The 12,244-nt window shown below is 44.5% G+C and overlaps 6 protein-coding genes across 6 annotated transcripts; 3 read left to right on the top strand and 3 right to left on the bottom strand.

Annotated features, from left to right (window-relative positions):
- Window positions 1–362: 362 nt before the first annotated feature.
- N7495_005982 (uncharacterized protein) lies at window positions 363–1,065 on the bottom strand (the record flags this gene model as incomplete). The annotated part of the gene is made up of 3 exons (XM_057208633.1): window positions 363–536; window positions 594–954; window positions 1,034–1,065. 3 exons carry the CDS (start codon window positions 1,063–1,065, stop codon window positions 363–365), a joined length of 567 nt encoding a protein of 188 aa, XP_057062407.1.
- Window positions 1,066–2,043: 978 nt separating this feature from the next.
- Window positions 2,044–3,361, top strand: N7495_005981 (uncharacterized protein; the record flags this gene model as incomplete). The annotated part of the gene is made up of 6 exons (XM_057208632.1): window positions 2,044–2,223; window positions 2,288–2,324; window positions 2,379–2,446; window positions 2,508–2,881; window positions 2,936–3,006; window positions 3,063–3,361. 6 exons carry the CDS (start codon window positions 2,044–2,046, stop codon window positions 3,359–3,361), a joined length of 1,029 nt encoding a protein of 342 aa, XP_057062406.1.
- A 1,129-nt stretch (window positions 3,362–4,490) lies between these two features.
- N7495_005980 (uncharacterized protein) lies at window positions 4,491–5,332 on the top strand (the record flags this gene model as incomplete). The annotated part of the gene is made up of 4 exons (XM_057208631.1): window positions 4,491–4,738; window positions 4,789–4,989; window positions 5,044–5,188; window positions 5,249–5,332. The coding sequence occupies 4 exons, from the start codon at window positions 4,491–4,493 to the stop codon at window positions 5,330–5,332; spliced, it is 678 nt and encodes a 225-aa protein (XP_057062405.1).
- Window positions 5,333–6,266: 934 nt separating this feature from the next.
- Window positions 6,267–7,743, bottom strand: N7495_005979 (sugar phosphate/phosphate translocator; the record flags this gene model as incomplete). Its single annotated transcript, XM_057208630.1, has 5 exons — window positions 6,267–6,998; window positions 7,073–7,172; window positions 7,234–7,351; window positions 7,516–7,583; window positions 7,643–7,743. 5 exons carry the CDS (start codon window positions 7,741–7,743, stop codon window positions 6,267–6,269), a joined length of 1,119 nt encoding a protein of 372 aa, XP_057062404.1.
- A 650-nt stretch (window positions 7,744–8,393) lies between these two features.
- Window positions 8,394–9,634, top strand: N7495_005978 (isopenicillin N synthase family dioxygenase; the record flags this gene model as incomplete). Its single annotated transcript, XM_057208629.1, has 5 exons — window positions 8,394–8,540; window positions 8,612–8,719; window positions 8,767–9,183; window positions 9,237–9,373; window positions 9,430–9,634. The coding sequence occupies 5 exons, from the start codon at window positions 8,394–8,396 to the stop codon at window positions 9,632–9,634; spliced, it is 1,014 nt and encodes a 337-aa protein (XP_057062403.1).
- A 173-nt stretch (window positions 9,635–9,807) lies between these two features.
- On the bottom strand, window positions 9,808–11,942 carry N7495_005977 (fungal specific transcription factor domain-containing protein; the record flags this gene model as incomplete). Its single annotated transcript, XM_057208628.1, is given in 7 exon segments — window positions 9,808–10,009; window positions 10,086–10,630; window positions 10,735–10,777; window positions 10,829–11,684; window positions 11,741–11,827; window positions 11,887–11,892; window positions 11,906–11,942. The coding sequence occupies 7 exon segments, from the start codon at window positions 11,940–11,942 to the stop codon at window positions 9,808–9,810; spliced, it is 1,776 nt and encodes a 591-aa protein (XP_057062402.1).
- Between the last annotated feature and the right edge of the window lie 302 nt (window positions 11,943–12,244).

Genomic DNA, 12,244 nt, shown 5'->3' with positions numbered 1-12,244 from the left:
TATCGACTAGTAATAGAGGGATACATGATACGAGTATTCAGAGATTCTGCCAGGTGTAAAATACGTTTTCTGTTTTCAGTTTTATGGGTTATTTCGCGGTGGCACTTATTACCCTCCGTAGTATATATGTAGATGTAGATGCAAATGTATAATTATTTATATGTATGTATGTGCACGTACGTGTATGTGTGTATGTGTATGATATCCTAGATTTGACGTATAGTATCAAGCTCGCTAGCCTCAGCTTGAAGTTTAACGATAACTGCTGGTAACAACGATACGATACGCTGAAGTTTCTGCCAGGCAGAAAAAATGGGGTATTTTGAGATCATTAATCAAGAATCCTAGGAAAATGTTTTAAATCATAGAAGATCAAAGTCATCCAGCTTCTCACGGTAACGCATAATATTGCGCTTGATCTTGCTTGAGTCGACCCAGGTCACGAAATCCTCCATATTGCGAGTAACGAGGAAAGCAGGGTCTGTGACAACTTCTGTTCCAACACGGACGTGACCCTGTTCAATGAAGGTAGCAGCCTATCAACCAGTGTCAGTAAATTGTCCAGGCAGAATGGGATAATATTGTAAACATACAGCTTTAATAGTTTCCACCAAGCCACTTCGTACCATCAAAACAGCTAAGCGGCGACGACAGAATGCAGAAACGGTGACTTCGCGCTCGACTCGTGACAGACCTGCTCCTTGCTCGCGCGACTGTTTTAAGATACCCATTCGCCATAGCTTCTCTAATAGCTCTGACTCAAGCTTCTTGCGCACTGGGTCGGAGTCTGGGTCGAGTTGGGAAAGCTTGTGTGCTAGCTGGCGTAGAGATCCACACATAGTATTATATTTCCGGTAGTCCATAGGATCCTGGAGGAGGTAACGCTGGCGAACTTGGTGCTCACGGTGACCTCCATCAGACTTATAGGTGTGGAAGTCAACCTTCCGAAGAAGTCTATTAGGGTTTTCTTGTTAGTATGCCAGGGATGTAAAGCAGGATGGAGTTTTGTTTTTTTCTGGGTTGCTGGACTGACTTCTTCTCGTGGTGCTTGAGTTGACGGACCATCTTGATAGGAGATGATGCCCAGTAACTGATATTAGAAAGGAGCTGGTACTGAAAACTTGAGATTAGGAAAGAGGACGATAACGAAAATTGTTATCAAAGCGGTGTATTTCTGCCATATCTATGTCACACCGCCTTTTAAAAGGTACACCGCCTGTAATGTCTCTGTAACTGGATTTCAGGGAGCTGATCAAAGACGCAAAAATTACCACTAGTTGATAAAAGGACGCAGAAAGTTCCCGTCATGGTAGTTCTTTACGTCCTTTTATCAAGTCCCTGTCTGCGGACTATTATCTCCCAAACGTGTAGATTCTCAACTCAATGGCTTACCAAGTGACAGAAAGACGTCTGGCACATCTAGTCAGACTAGTCTAAAACATCACTCCGTCTTTTGATAGGTGGGTTTGCCTGCCAAGGTATCATAATCGACTTAACATGAAGTGTTTGAATGGTTGGTTCGCATGACCGAGCGACCTGGTTCGATCTAGGGTCCTAGCGGCGAATACTTCTTTGCGATTCCTCCATCGCCATGTATCAATTTGAAGTCCCTTGATTCCTGTGAGGTCGAAGACCTGTTACATGAAATGAACATGTAAGGTCAAGGAAGAAAAAATACTGATAGATGGGCTCAGTCGTCGGGGCAAAATTGACATGTCCGTTTTGGATGTTGGGCAGTGCACGATGAGAATTCCCCAGAACTTTGTCATCTTGTTGCCCCAATCGGGTTGGACCCTTACTTATTAAATGTTGAAAGTGGCTCAACTAGTTATACTCCGTACGTTGTAAATCGCCGTATGCAAGGGTGAGATGCATCAAGTATTACCTCTCACACGGCGTGGCAATCTAATGGGATTAAATCAATTCTAGATAATCGTGTAAATATATGTTCATATCAAAGCTCAGACTTACCGAGCTAGTGAGGAAAATTTTACTCAAAGCATTTCAGTTCTCTTGAGGTCATACACCTAGATACAGATCAATATGTCCTCGGTTACCCAAGACAAGAGTGGTGTTGGCCACGAGAATCTCCAACATGTGGTTATCACAGCGACTTGTTTTGCATTTATCTTGTCTACTATAGCGGTTGCATTCCGAATCCTCTCTCGAAGTATCAATGGAAGCGGCCTCTTTATGGATGACGTTTTTATAATCTTCGCTCTGGTGAGTTTGTACAATTACGTCAAAGTGTATTCCAATGCTCCCGAGGTCCCTAACTCAAGGATAGCTGTTTGAATACGGAATCTCGATTGCTGGCATTGTCTGTAAGTTCCATGAACCTATGCAAGTTCCTTACAACGAATACTGACATGCAGTAGTGCTTTACAATGGACTGGGAACGCACATCATATACGTGAAGCCAGAGCAACTCGTGGTGTATTTAAAGGTATTCTCTACACCCTTCAGTCCCTCTTTTGGTATATGCCAACCTTAGAACTGCTCTATAGACACTCTTCACCGGCTCAATCCTCTATACCGGCTGCATCGGCTGCATCAAGATCTCTATCTTATTGCTCTACCGCCGACTATTTCCCACTAAGCACATGAAAGTTGCCGTTAACGTTGTTACATATATTATCGTTCTATGGGCCTTTGGAGGTATATTGACCGGCTGCTTTGCTTGTATACCAACAAAGAAGCTATGGGCTCCGGAGACACCGGGCGGCTGTATGGATCTTGCCAAGTTCTACGTCGGACTTCAGATCCCGAATGTCTTGACTGATGCCATTATCCTGTTCATGCCCATGCATATTGTCTGGAATCTGCCTATCTCCCGAGCACAAAAGCTTGGTCTCTCTGGAATATTTGTCGTTGGATTGCTGTTAGTTTCTTTCCTCTGCCGTGTTGAGAATGAATCATCGCTGACGATAGACAGGACCTTAATTTTTGACATTATTCGTCTCGTCGCGCTCATCGACCTGTCCACTGCAGGAAATGATATCACTTGTAAGCAACGTCAAAAGCCGAAGTATACTAGAATGAGCTGACTTTCAAATTTCTAGATACACAAGTCAACTCCAGTGTTTGGACTTGTATTGAGCCTGCTGTGGGAATTGTCGCAGCATGTCTATCGAATATGCGACCCTTGTTCAAAGTTTTGCATAAGAAAGTCTGGATTTCAAATATAAGTCGGGGAGGAACTGACAACACTAGTCAGCAGGAGATTGCCGGGGAAAAGCGAGATTGGAACCAAGGGACATCGATCCTTAGTGATGAACACTTGCGCTCTCAGACCTCGGACTCGCCATCCCAGGAAATCAGGGAAATGGTTCCGATAGACAATCATATCCGAGCTGAGTGAACTACCTTACATTTTTCATAGACAGATTAAAACGTGTTTTTCGAGTACTTGAATTTCGAACTTTCCAATGGTGATACGCGTCAGCATTTTGAAAGCTGGAGATTGGGACCAGTTGGTCATGTAATCCGATTTAGGTTCATATCCAGGTAACAAGGTAATAGGCCTCAGGTAATTGGTGTACTAGATTAGCCAGGATGATACCAACCGTCTTGAAAATCGGCAGCACCAGGTGGGAAATTGAGCGGCAATGGAAGCAATCTGCCCTGTGCCCAAGTGTCAGCTCACACTGAAACCTGTGGATTAGGATACCCTGATCTCTAGAACTAACCGTCCTGAGGTCCTACCCATGGATCTACCCAGCTGGCTGAGGGCGTACCTAGGTATAACAGATATCATCCATGGATATGACAATATATTGACTAGGTGTACATTTCCGTACATTTATTGCGGAATGCCCTGATGCCAGGTGGATACCTCTTGACAACAACTATGGCTTGAAGGACATTGACAATAACCTTGCAAGGTTGGAATCGAAGGCTGTAGTTGAAGTTGAATGTTGAATTTGATTAATCTAATAGGTCGTTTTATAAAACTAAAAAGAAGCGACTTAGAACCAATAAGCACTGGTAGATCAGCGGTTAGATCGTGTGATTGCAAGTAATTACTATCATCACGAGGTCCCGAGTTCAATTCTCGGTCGGTGCTTAGTTTTTGGCTCTTTTTTTTTTTTTTTTTTTTTTCCGGACCTCCCTTTTTCCCCACTCATTCTAATCTCCTTACCCCTTGCTATATTGAAAACATCAACCCGAATTGATATTTTCAATATTTGTTTCAATCCCTGCTTTATCTATTCGCTAGATTTTTTCTTAATACGTATAGGCCTTGCGAATGATGTGTCTTGACCGCGTGATTTTCCTAGTACGATGCGTTGGAAACAGTCTATTCGCCACGTATAAAAAACACATGTAGCGTAGATCAATGCACGACGCCAACTTGAGTTTCAAAAAAGCATCCATAATTGGTCACAAGCTGATCTGGCAAATCCCGTCATCTTATGTCAAACCATATACAACTTAGTCCCCCTCCACCTTTATTTTCCAAACTAGACTAGTACGAAGTAAAAACCACGATGAAACGACAGATAGTGTGCGCAGATCATCAACGCAGGGAATTTAAGCTTGGTTCCGCTGCCTTTACCCGTACCTCTCCCTCTCCTTCTACTTCTAGAATCCATACCACGATGCGCGGACTAGACGAGAGCACGGAAATCTTTGTGCGAGTCGGCCAGACGGCTGGTGAGCAGGTAAAACACGGCTGGCAGGCATTTTTGAATTTCGCTGCTAGAGATAATGTTTTGGAGGTTGCTCTTGGTTTGATGTAAGAATTGGTACCTACCCACACAGTAAATTATACTAACGATTTGGTAGTATCGCAAATGCATTCACCAAAGTAGTGACGTCTTTTGTGTCGGATATTGTCCTACCAATCGTTTCTCTCCTCCCATTCCTGAATAGGAACATGGACCAGAAGTTTGCCGTTCTCTCAAAGGGTCCCAACTACCCAATTGGAGAGGGATACAATACAGTCGACCAGGCCCGGGACGACGGTGCACTCGTTCTAGCATGGGGGTATCTATACAGTTCGCTCCTATTCACTTATATTTAGCCACTAACTCGTGACAGTTCGTTTGTCGAGACCCTTTTGAACTTTGGGGGTGTGAGTCTCACACTCTTCTTTGGCGCTCACTTGTACATGTTCGTTTCTCGGAATAAAATCATCAAGCCGACTGTTAAATGCAGGTACTGCAATCAGTATATCAGTGTCGAGGTAAGAACGCACATTTGTTGAAATTTTTAGGGCTCGGGTCTGTGATTAACTTCTCCACAGGCTTCTCGTTGTCTTAATTGCTCGAGTTGGCAAGATGGTCGGGAAGATTTGCCTAAGTCTGATGGGGAGGGATATGAGGAATGATTGTTTAGACAGAAGACATTTATCCGTGGGTCAGGAGAAAGGGATGAATTTGATGCTCAAGAAAGGTTTGAATATGCGAATTACTGTGTAGAGGGCGGCTATTACGGCGTTACAATAGGTCCATAACTAAAATGATGTATCGACTTTGAAGGCCTCAGCTTCAGCTTCAATATCCCTGCCCAGTAACGAACCTCGCTTAACATTTCTCTAACCCTTGGAATTGATCTCACATGTCGAGTCATTTGAACCGATAGCTATGTAGCCTTTATAAATACCGCATAGATCGCCTGCAAGTCACCTCTTCTTTTCCCTCGTATTATACTTTATCTTCACCCCTGAGTTCCCCTTCTCTCATCATCCTTATCGTCCTCCAGTTCAAATCTGAGAAACTAGCTCACCTCGGGAGCAGGTGAAAGATGCATGTTGGAATATTGGTATGTGATCAATCTGGCTACTGACCTTGCACATATCTCAGTCGATTCGCCATTACTGACTTTGGGCACAGCTACTCTGTTCGTGAAGGCGCACGACTTTGAAAAAGCACGAATCTGTCAAACAGATTACCTGTTTCAAGAATATCTTTAAGATTAAATGCCTTGGCACTGCATCAGCTTTGAAATGACGTTCATTGGTTATCTTAACCCCAGGCAAATGAAGAAGCAATCATTACAACATAGCCACAAAACTACATATTTGTGGATTCGCCTCAAGTCCAATCGGACCTTGAAATCTATCGCACCCATCATGGGAAATTTACATGCATACCTCCATCAAAAAAAAGATCTCATCTATCGAGACAGAAAAATAAAAAAGAAATCAGGAGCGAAGAAGGAAGAAATCCACTGTCATGTTCATCTGACAATGGTTATTTGACACAATATCAATTATTGTGAGTGAAGGAAGTCCTGGACCAACCCTGACTGAAAGAGTTAATTTAGTGGGCGGCGGAAATGGTGCTTGGAGATCCGAAGTAGAGAACAGTCAAGACGACAGTCGCACCGGCTCCGAGCAGAATTCCCTTGAACTTGGCAGGGTTGCTGTGACGGTACTCAGCAGCCTGGAGACGCACATCGGTGGACATGGTGCGGAGCTTCTCGGGGCCGAGCTTGTAGTAAACGAGACCACCAAGGGCAATAGAGTAACCGAAGAACTGCTGGCCAGTGACGGGATCACGGAAGATGATCATTGAGGCGCAGACCAGGAGGATATCCTTGAGGATACCAGCCATGGTCAGGACAACAGCAGAGGTCTTGCCAATCAGGAGCACAACGGAGGCGTTCAGCAAGAAAGCGACCAGGGCATTGGCAATAAGGGTGGCGACACCAAGTGAGTAGATGTTCTCCATGCTCATGCGGGGGAGATCAGTGAAGAGGGTAACAACACCGTTGGTGACAGCGCAAGCAGGAGCGTAGTAGTACAGAGAGACCAAGGGGTCCATCTTGAACTCGGCAGAGCTGAGGAGGCGCTGGACCATGACAAGACGCAGGGCCTCGAAGATGATACCACCGATCTGGATAAGGAAACCGAACATCTCAAACTTGATCTCACCAAAGGAGGCAATAACAACACCAGCAACGATGATGGCCACATTGCCCAGAGTCTTGAAGTTGGGAGGGGCAATTCCGAAGAACCAGGTGGCAAACAGAGTCACGACAACGTTGGTGGCCTATAGAAGAGTTGAATCAATTTCTGTCGGTCGCTCCAAGGGGAAGAGAGTTTATCTATAGACTTGGAACTTACCTTGAGCATCTGGATGAAGGACACACTGAGGTACAGGTAGGCCAAGTTACCGCAGATCAGACTCAAGCTGAACATGATACCAATGGGCACAATAGCGCGACTGGAGATACAATCAGCATCAATTCACCCAATAGACTGTTACATAGAATAGAATAACTCACCCATAGGTAGCAGGGGTCATAGGGACCTTGTGACGAGAGTCCAGCACCGTAGTGAAACGGGCCAGGAACTGGGTCATGGCAGTAGCGAAGACCATGTGCCATGTTGTCAAGAAAAGGGCTAGAAAGGTGTGAGTTGAGTATTCGGAAGTAATAAGAGGTATTGCCAGTTATAGAGACTGCAGGCTGTAGGTGGGCAAGATGAAGGAAGACCTACGGAAATCTAGAAATGGCACAAGTTAATTTCCGTATATGAATTGGAATTGAAGCGTAGAATAAACTTACCAAATTTGGCAGATGAGAGAACCCATTTGTTGAATAGAATGACACTGGAACTCAAAGCAATCCACAGACTAATTGAGAAGTTAGCAGAAGCCGTTGAGGTTGACGTTGAGCAGGGGTTCAGACGCACGCAATGTAGAAGGCAGGGTGCAGACCGCTGCTCTCTGGGGCAGGAGTAACGCCAGCCTCCAGATTACGCTTCTCTTCCTGAGATGACCGGTTGTTTGCCATTGTGTGAGTTTCTCAAAAAGAGTGACTATAGGTGAGTAAGAGGATGTTGGGAATGGAATGGTTGAAATACAAAACGGGGGCACATATAGGGGGCTCATCGGCAGGATGAAGGCGGTGAAGATGATAACCAGGTATGATTGGTTGAGAGGAATCGTAATAAAAAGAGTACACGTTGACGCGTGGATCCCGTGTTTCAAGTCTTCAAAGTCTTAAGTAACTCAAGCTTAGCCACACGTTTTATGTTGATTCAACCTATCATATCTGTGCCCTACTTTCTGGCTCTAATTTACTCCGTACTCGAAATTTAAGCCCCCAACGTCCAGACTCCAATCGAACTGATCGATTAGTTAGTAATCATGTTCGCTTATCTAATGGTTCCAAGGTTGGTTAGTTAGTCTTTAATTGGTACTACTTTGTGCTAATCTGTATTTAATACTACCCCTATTCCTCATCCCCTATCGCCAATTCCCTACTATGTAGACTCTCTACCTCATTATAATATACCCCATGCGGAGTTCTCCGCATCAATGTTGATGTGGGGACTAGGTGGAGCCCCAAGGTCGGATTCAACAAAGTCTTTAGTATAGATAAGACCACAACCCCTCATCTCATAACTTGCCATCTACGCTGTACCTAGTAGGTCTTTCATCATGACAGAGCTCTATCAAACCGCAAACTGCGATCACATCCCCATAATCGATCTAGCAAATATAAACAGTACTCAACTAGAACAACGTCAACAACTTGCACAAGCAGTATATGAAGCATGTACCCAGGTCGGGTTCTTCTACATCAAGGTACAAAAAATTCAACAAGACTTCCAAGGTTTGGTTGGAACAGCCCCTGACAGAAAGTATATATTTGATAGAACCATGGAGTTCCAGAAGAAATGATACAGGGTATCCAACATGCCGCAGAGCAGTTCTTCAATCTTCCCGAGGCCGAAAAAAGGAAATTCTATATCGGAAACTCAAAGGTTAGCAACTCTGTACAATTAATAAACTTAATCTCACTTCCTTGTAGAAATTCCGCGGATATAGCCCTATCGGTGGCGAAAAGTCTACAGGGACAGAGGACGACCCAGTCGCCGAAGAAGATGCCGAGGGCGTTCTTTCCGAAGCATTCGATATAGGATATGAAACCGCCCTAGACTTTGAGAAATCGCCAGATGATGTGCTGCCGCCAGATACATACGGACTATATGGTGACAACCAATGGCCGGACGAAGAGACTTTAGCTGGCTTTTCAAACACATATAGAAAGTATTGCGCCACAGTTTTGCAACTCTGTCGCAAGATGATGGGAATATTTGCTCTGTCTCTCGGGCTAACGGAGAATTATTTCGATTCAAAAATTAATTATCCTGGCGTCACTTCACGCATGATACATTATCCGGCTCAGGCTGTTGGAGAAGATCGTGAGGGGCTGGGTGCACACACTGTGAGTGAAGTATCATATTTGCTTATTTTGAGTATCTAACGGAACTACTCCAGGATTGGGAGTGTTTCACGATTCTCTTGCAATGGAAGGTCCCTGGCCTCCAAGTTTTCAACCATGACGGAGAATGGATTCCAGCTCCTCCCATTCCAGGAACGCTGGTTGTCAACATCGCGGACTGTCTATCAGCCTGGTAAGGGTGACCATCAGCGGAGCTCCATATTTCATTCTACTAACTCATTCTCCCAGGACAAATAAAAAGTTCAAATCGACAATTCACCGCGTAAAGAATATCTCTGAGGAAGAACGATATTCAGTTCCCTTCTTCTTCGGTGTCGACTATGACGCTACAGTTTCCGTCCTGGATAACCATACATCGGAAGATAACCCACCCTGCAGAGCCCCATTTAAGGCCGGTGAAGTAAGTACTCTGTCCCTGAAATATTTAATGTAATGGCCCATTGACATAAATTAGTGGGTCCGTGAGAAATTAGCAAGAGCATATGTGGGCTACGAATGTGAAGATATGGACGGAGAGTGATATGTTTTTGAAAGCATGTTATCATTATGTCAAGCTCGAACACACTTTCAAACCCGAAAAGCTAATATTTGACCCTGAAAGGCCCTTCAGGAGGCTAAAAACGAAATTCGTGATTTGCGTTGGATGGTCTTAAAAATGCCTAGTATAGCATCAACTGTATCAAGATGGCGGGCCCAAGGCTCTGTACAAAGTATCACATGCTCGATAAGGTCGTCAAAGTCTGGTATGAGAGACGAAAGTGACGGCGTAGTTCTGGCAAGTGAAAGCACAAACACTGCAGCTAGAAGTCTGAATTCGATAAATAGATATGTAAGCCATTACTGAAAGGGAAGATATGAGTCCTGGGTGATGCAGAGCAACTCACGCTTGGAATCTCAGCCACGTAGAATGTGTTCTCTTCCGGAGAAAAGGAACAGTGGCAATGACAAAATTTCGGCAGCTGTCCACGCACGTCTCGCAATTGGATTTTATTAGCGGGCTAAGTTGATCCCCATCTGACTGTGCTGCATATACGAGGAATGGTCTGGAAATGATGTGCCGCGCAGAATAATACCGCAATCGTAGCTGATTATCTTGCGTGCTTTGCGGGTTGGTATCCAGCAGATCTGGTTTGATTTGGTCTGGCAGGGAATCGAACCAGACCTCTAGCTGGCGGTTCAGTTCGACGTTCACTGCTTCGACTGGAGTAGTTGGAGGTCGTGGGGAATAGGAGTTTCTTGTATCGTTAAAGGGACTTCCGTTCGGTTCAGCGGGTTTGTTTGGATACAGTGTGTTATGGATGCGATTGAAAAGTTTGCGAATGGAGCACATAGCAAGGAATTTGAGATTGTCCCTATCATTTGGGTCTGTAAATTCTGGGAAAGGCAATCCATCCACGAGAACCTCAATCTGACTGCGAGGGAAATGAAACTCGGCAAGATCGTCACTATTTCTCGATCAATTAGCAGTGAAGGCAAAAAACAAAGATGCACACAGTACCATTCAAGTATGTAGCAGCCCCATGCTACTCGAACAAGGATTTGATGATGCTTGAGAGAAATAGTCGCGTCATGCAAACTGGACATGTATTAGTAATCGCTATTTTGCCAAACGAAGAACTAGACTTACTAGGAAAACATCAATTGAACACCTGTAGATGCCGTGTTTACCAATTTCCAAGCTTGCAGTGGCCTTGCTCGATAACGAAAGTATAGTGAGGCATAGAAAAATGCCAAAGGGACAACCAACTCTCTAGAGAAAGTTGCAGCTCCCTCTGAGCTCAGAACCTGATACGCATGTGCAAAGTACTCTGTACTCTGTCCATTCTTGATTGATTCCGTATCATAAGGATCTTCTGTTTGGGAGCATAGATCACCCAGGGCCAAGACGGTAAGACAAAGTGCTGAGGAGAGATCAGGCTCATGGGTTCCTACTAAGAACCTTTCAAAAGTCTCCATAAAGTCGCCATGATCGAGAATGGGGAATGTAGAATGAACATGAGTGAAGAAGCTAGCAACCAAAGAGTCTGTGATATCGCGATATAGGTTCAGTCGCTGTATGATTGAATTGTAGGATGTCCGCGGTACGAGAGGAGGTAGTTTGCGCTCCGATTCTAGCATGAGAAAGAATCCCGGCGGATAGTCACCGATGAGGCTCTTGATTCCCTCAAGTCCGAGAAGATTACCTGTTGGAGTCTGGTGTCCTAGTGGAATAAGACTAGTCTCATTATCGCTATAGTCGTATCTTTGCCACGAGCTGACTGCCCGCGGGATGTCACCCAGTAAAATAGCCTGGGAGGAATTGACAGGGGCGCTTAGACCACGAGAATTTGCAAAGATCGCAAGACTGGTCTGAGAAAGGGGAGCATCTAGTCGAGGTTCCCGTTTAAAGTGTTCGGTTAAAGCTGAGATGGCCTCTGTTTGCTGTTGTACAAGGGCCTCCAATCGACTCAAGCGCCGTAATATCTTATCAGGGGTGTCTTTGCCTCTATTATAGGGTCAGTAGGTCGAATGAAACATCCATATCTTATACTTCTCGTACTTCTCGTTCGGGCCTTCTGGATATTGACACTGACATCCTTGGCCAGTGCAGTATGCACATTGAGGCTCACCGTCACATTTGCGTTTCCTAGTTGAAGATATAATTTAGATGATTTCTCTATGCTATAGAACAATCTCTGATCCTACCGAGCCCTGCATAAAACACAAGCGACTAGAGCACGCTTGCGAGGATAATCGGGCATCTTGGCTTGAAATGATAAGAAGTGGGGAAGAGGATAAAGTCATGGCCAAGTCCCCACTCTTACACCGCTTTTTTCTGCTCTTTTGATATATAATATTTGTATAAAATATCCCCTATTCCTATTCCCACTATTTTATGGTAATAAACTCTTCAACTCCAATAAATGAGAAAGAGTATAAGGCATCTGCCAAGGTTCTAAATCCAGAATACTGATGACTCCCGCTTATATGGTGAGGTTTCTATGTGACAGATAAGAAAAGGGTACCCCAAACCCGGAAGAATGAAGAATAGAGAAGAGTATGA

This window comes from Penicillium taxi (genome assembly GCF_028828555.1).
Source record: "Penicillium taxi strain IBT 34144 chromosome Unknown utg000004l_segment0_segment0, whole genome shotgun sequence".
NCBI lineage: Eukaryota > Fungi > Ascomycota > Eurotiomycetes > Eurotiales > Aspergillaceae > Penicillium > Penicillium taxi.
The sequence above is the reverse complement of the archived record's forward strand: the minus strand, read 5'-3'. Positions and strand labels throughout refer to the sequence as shown.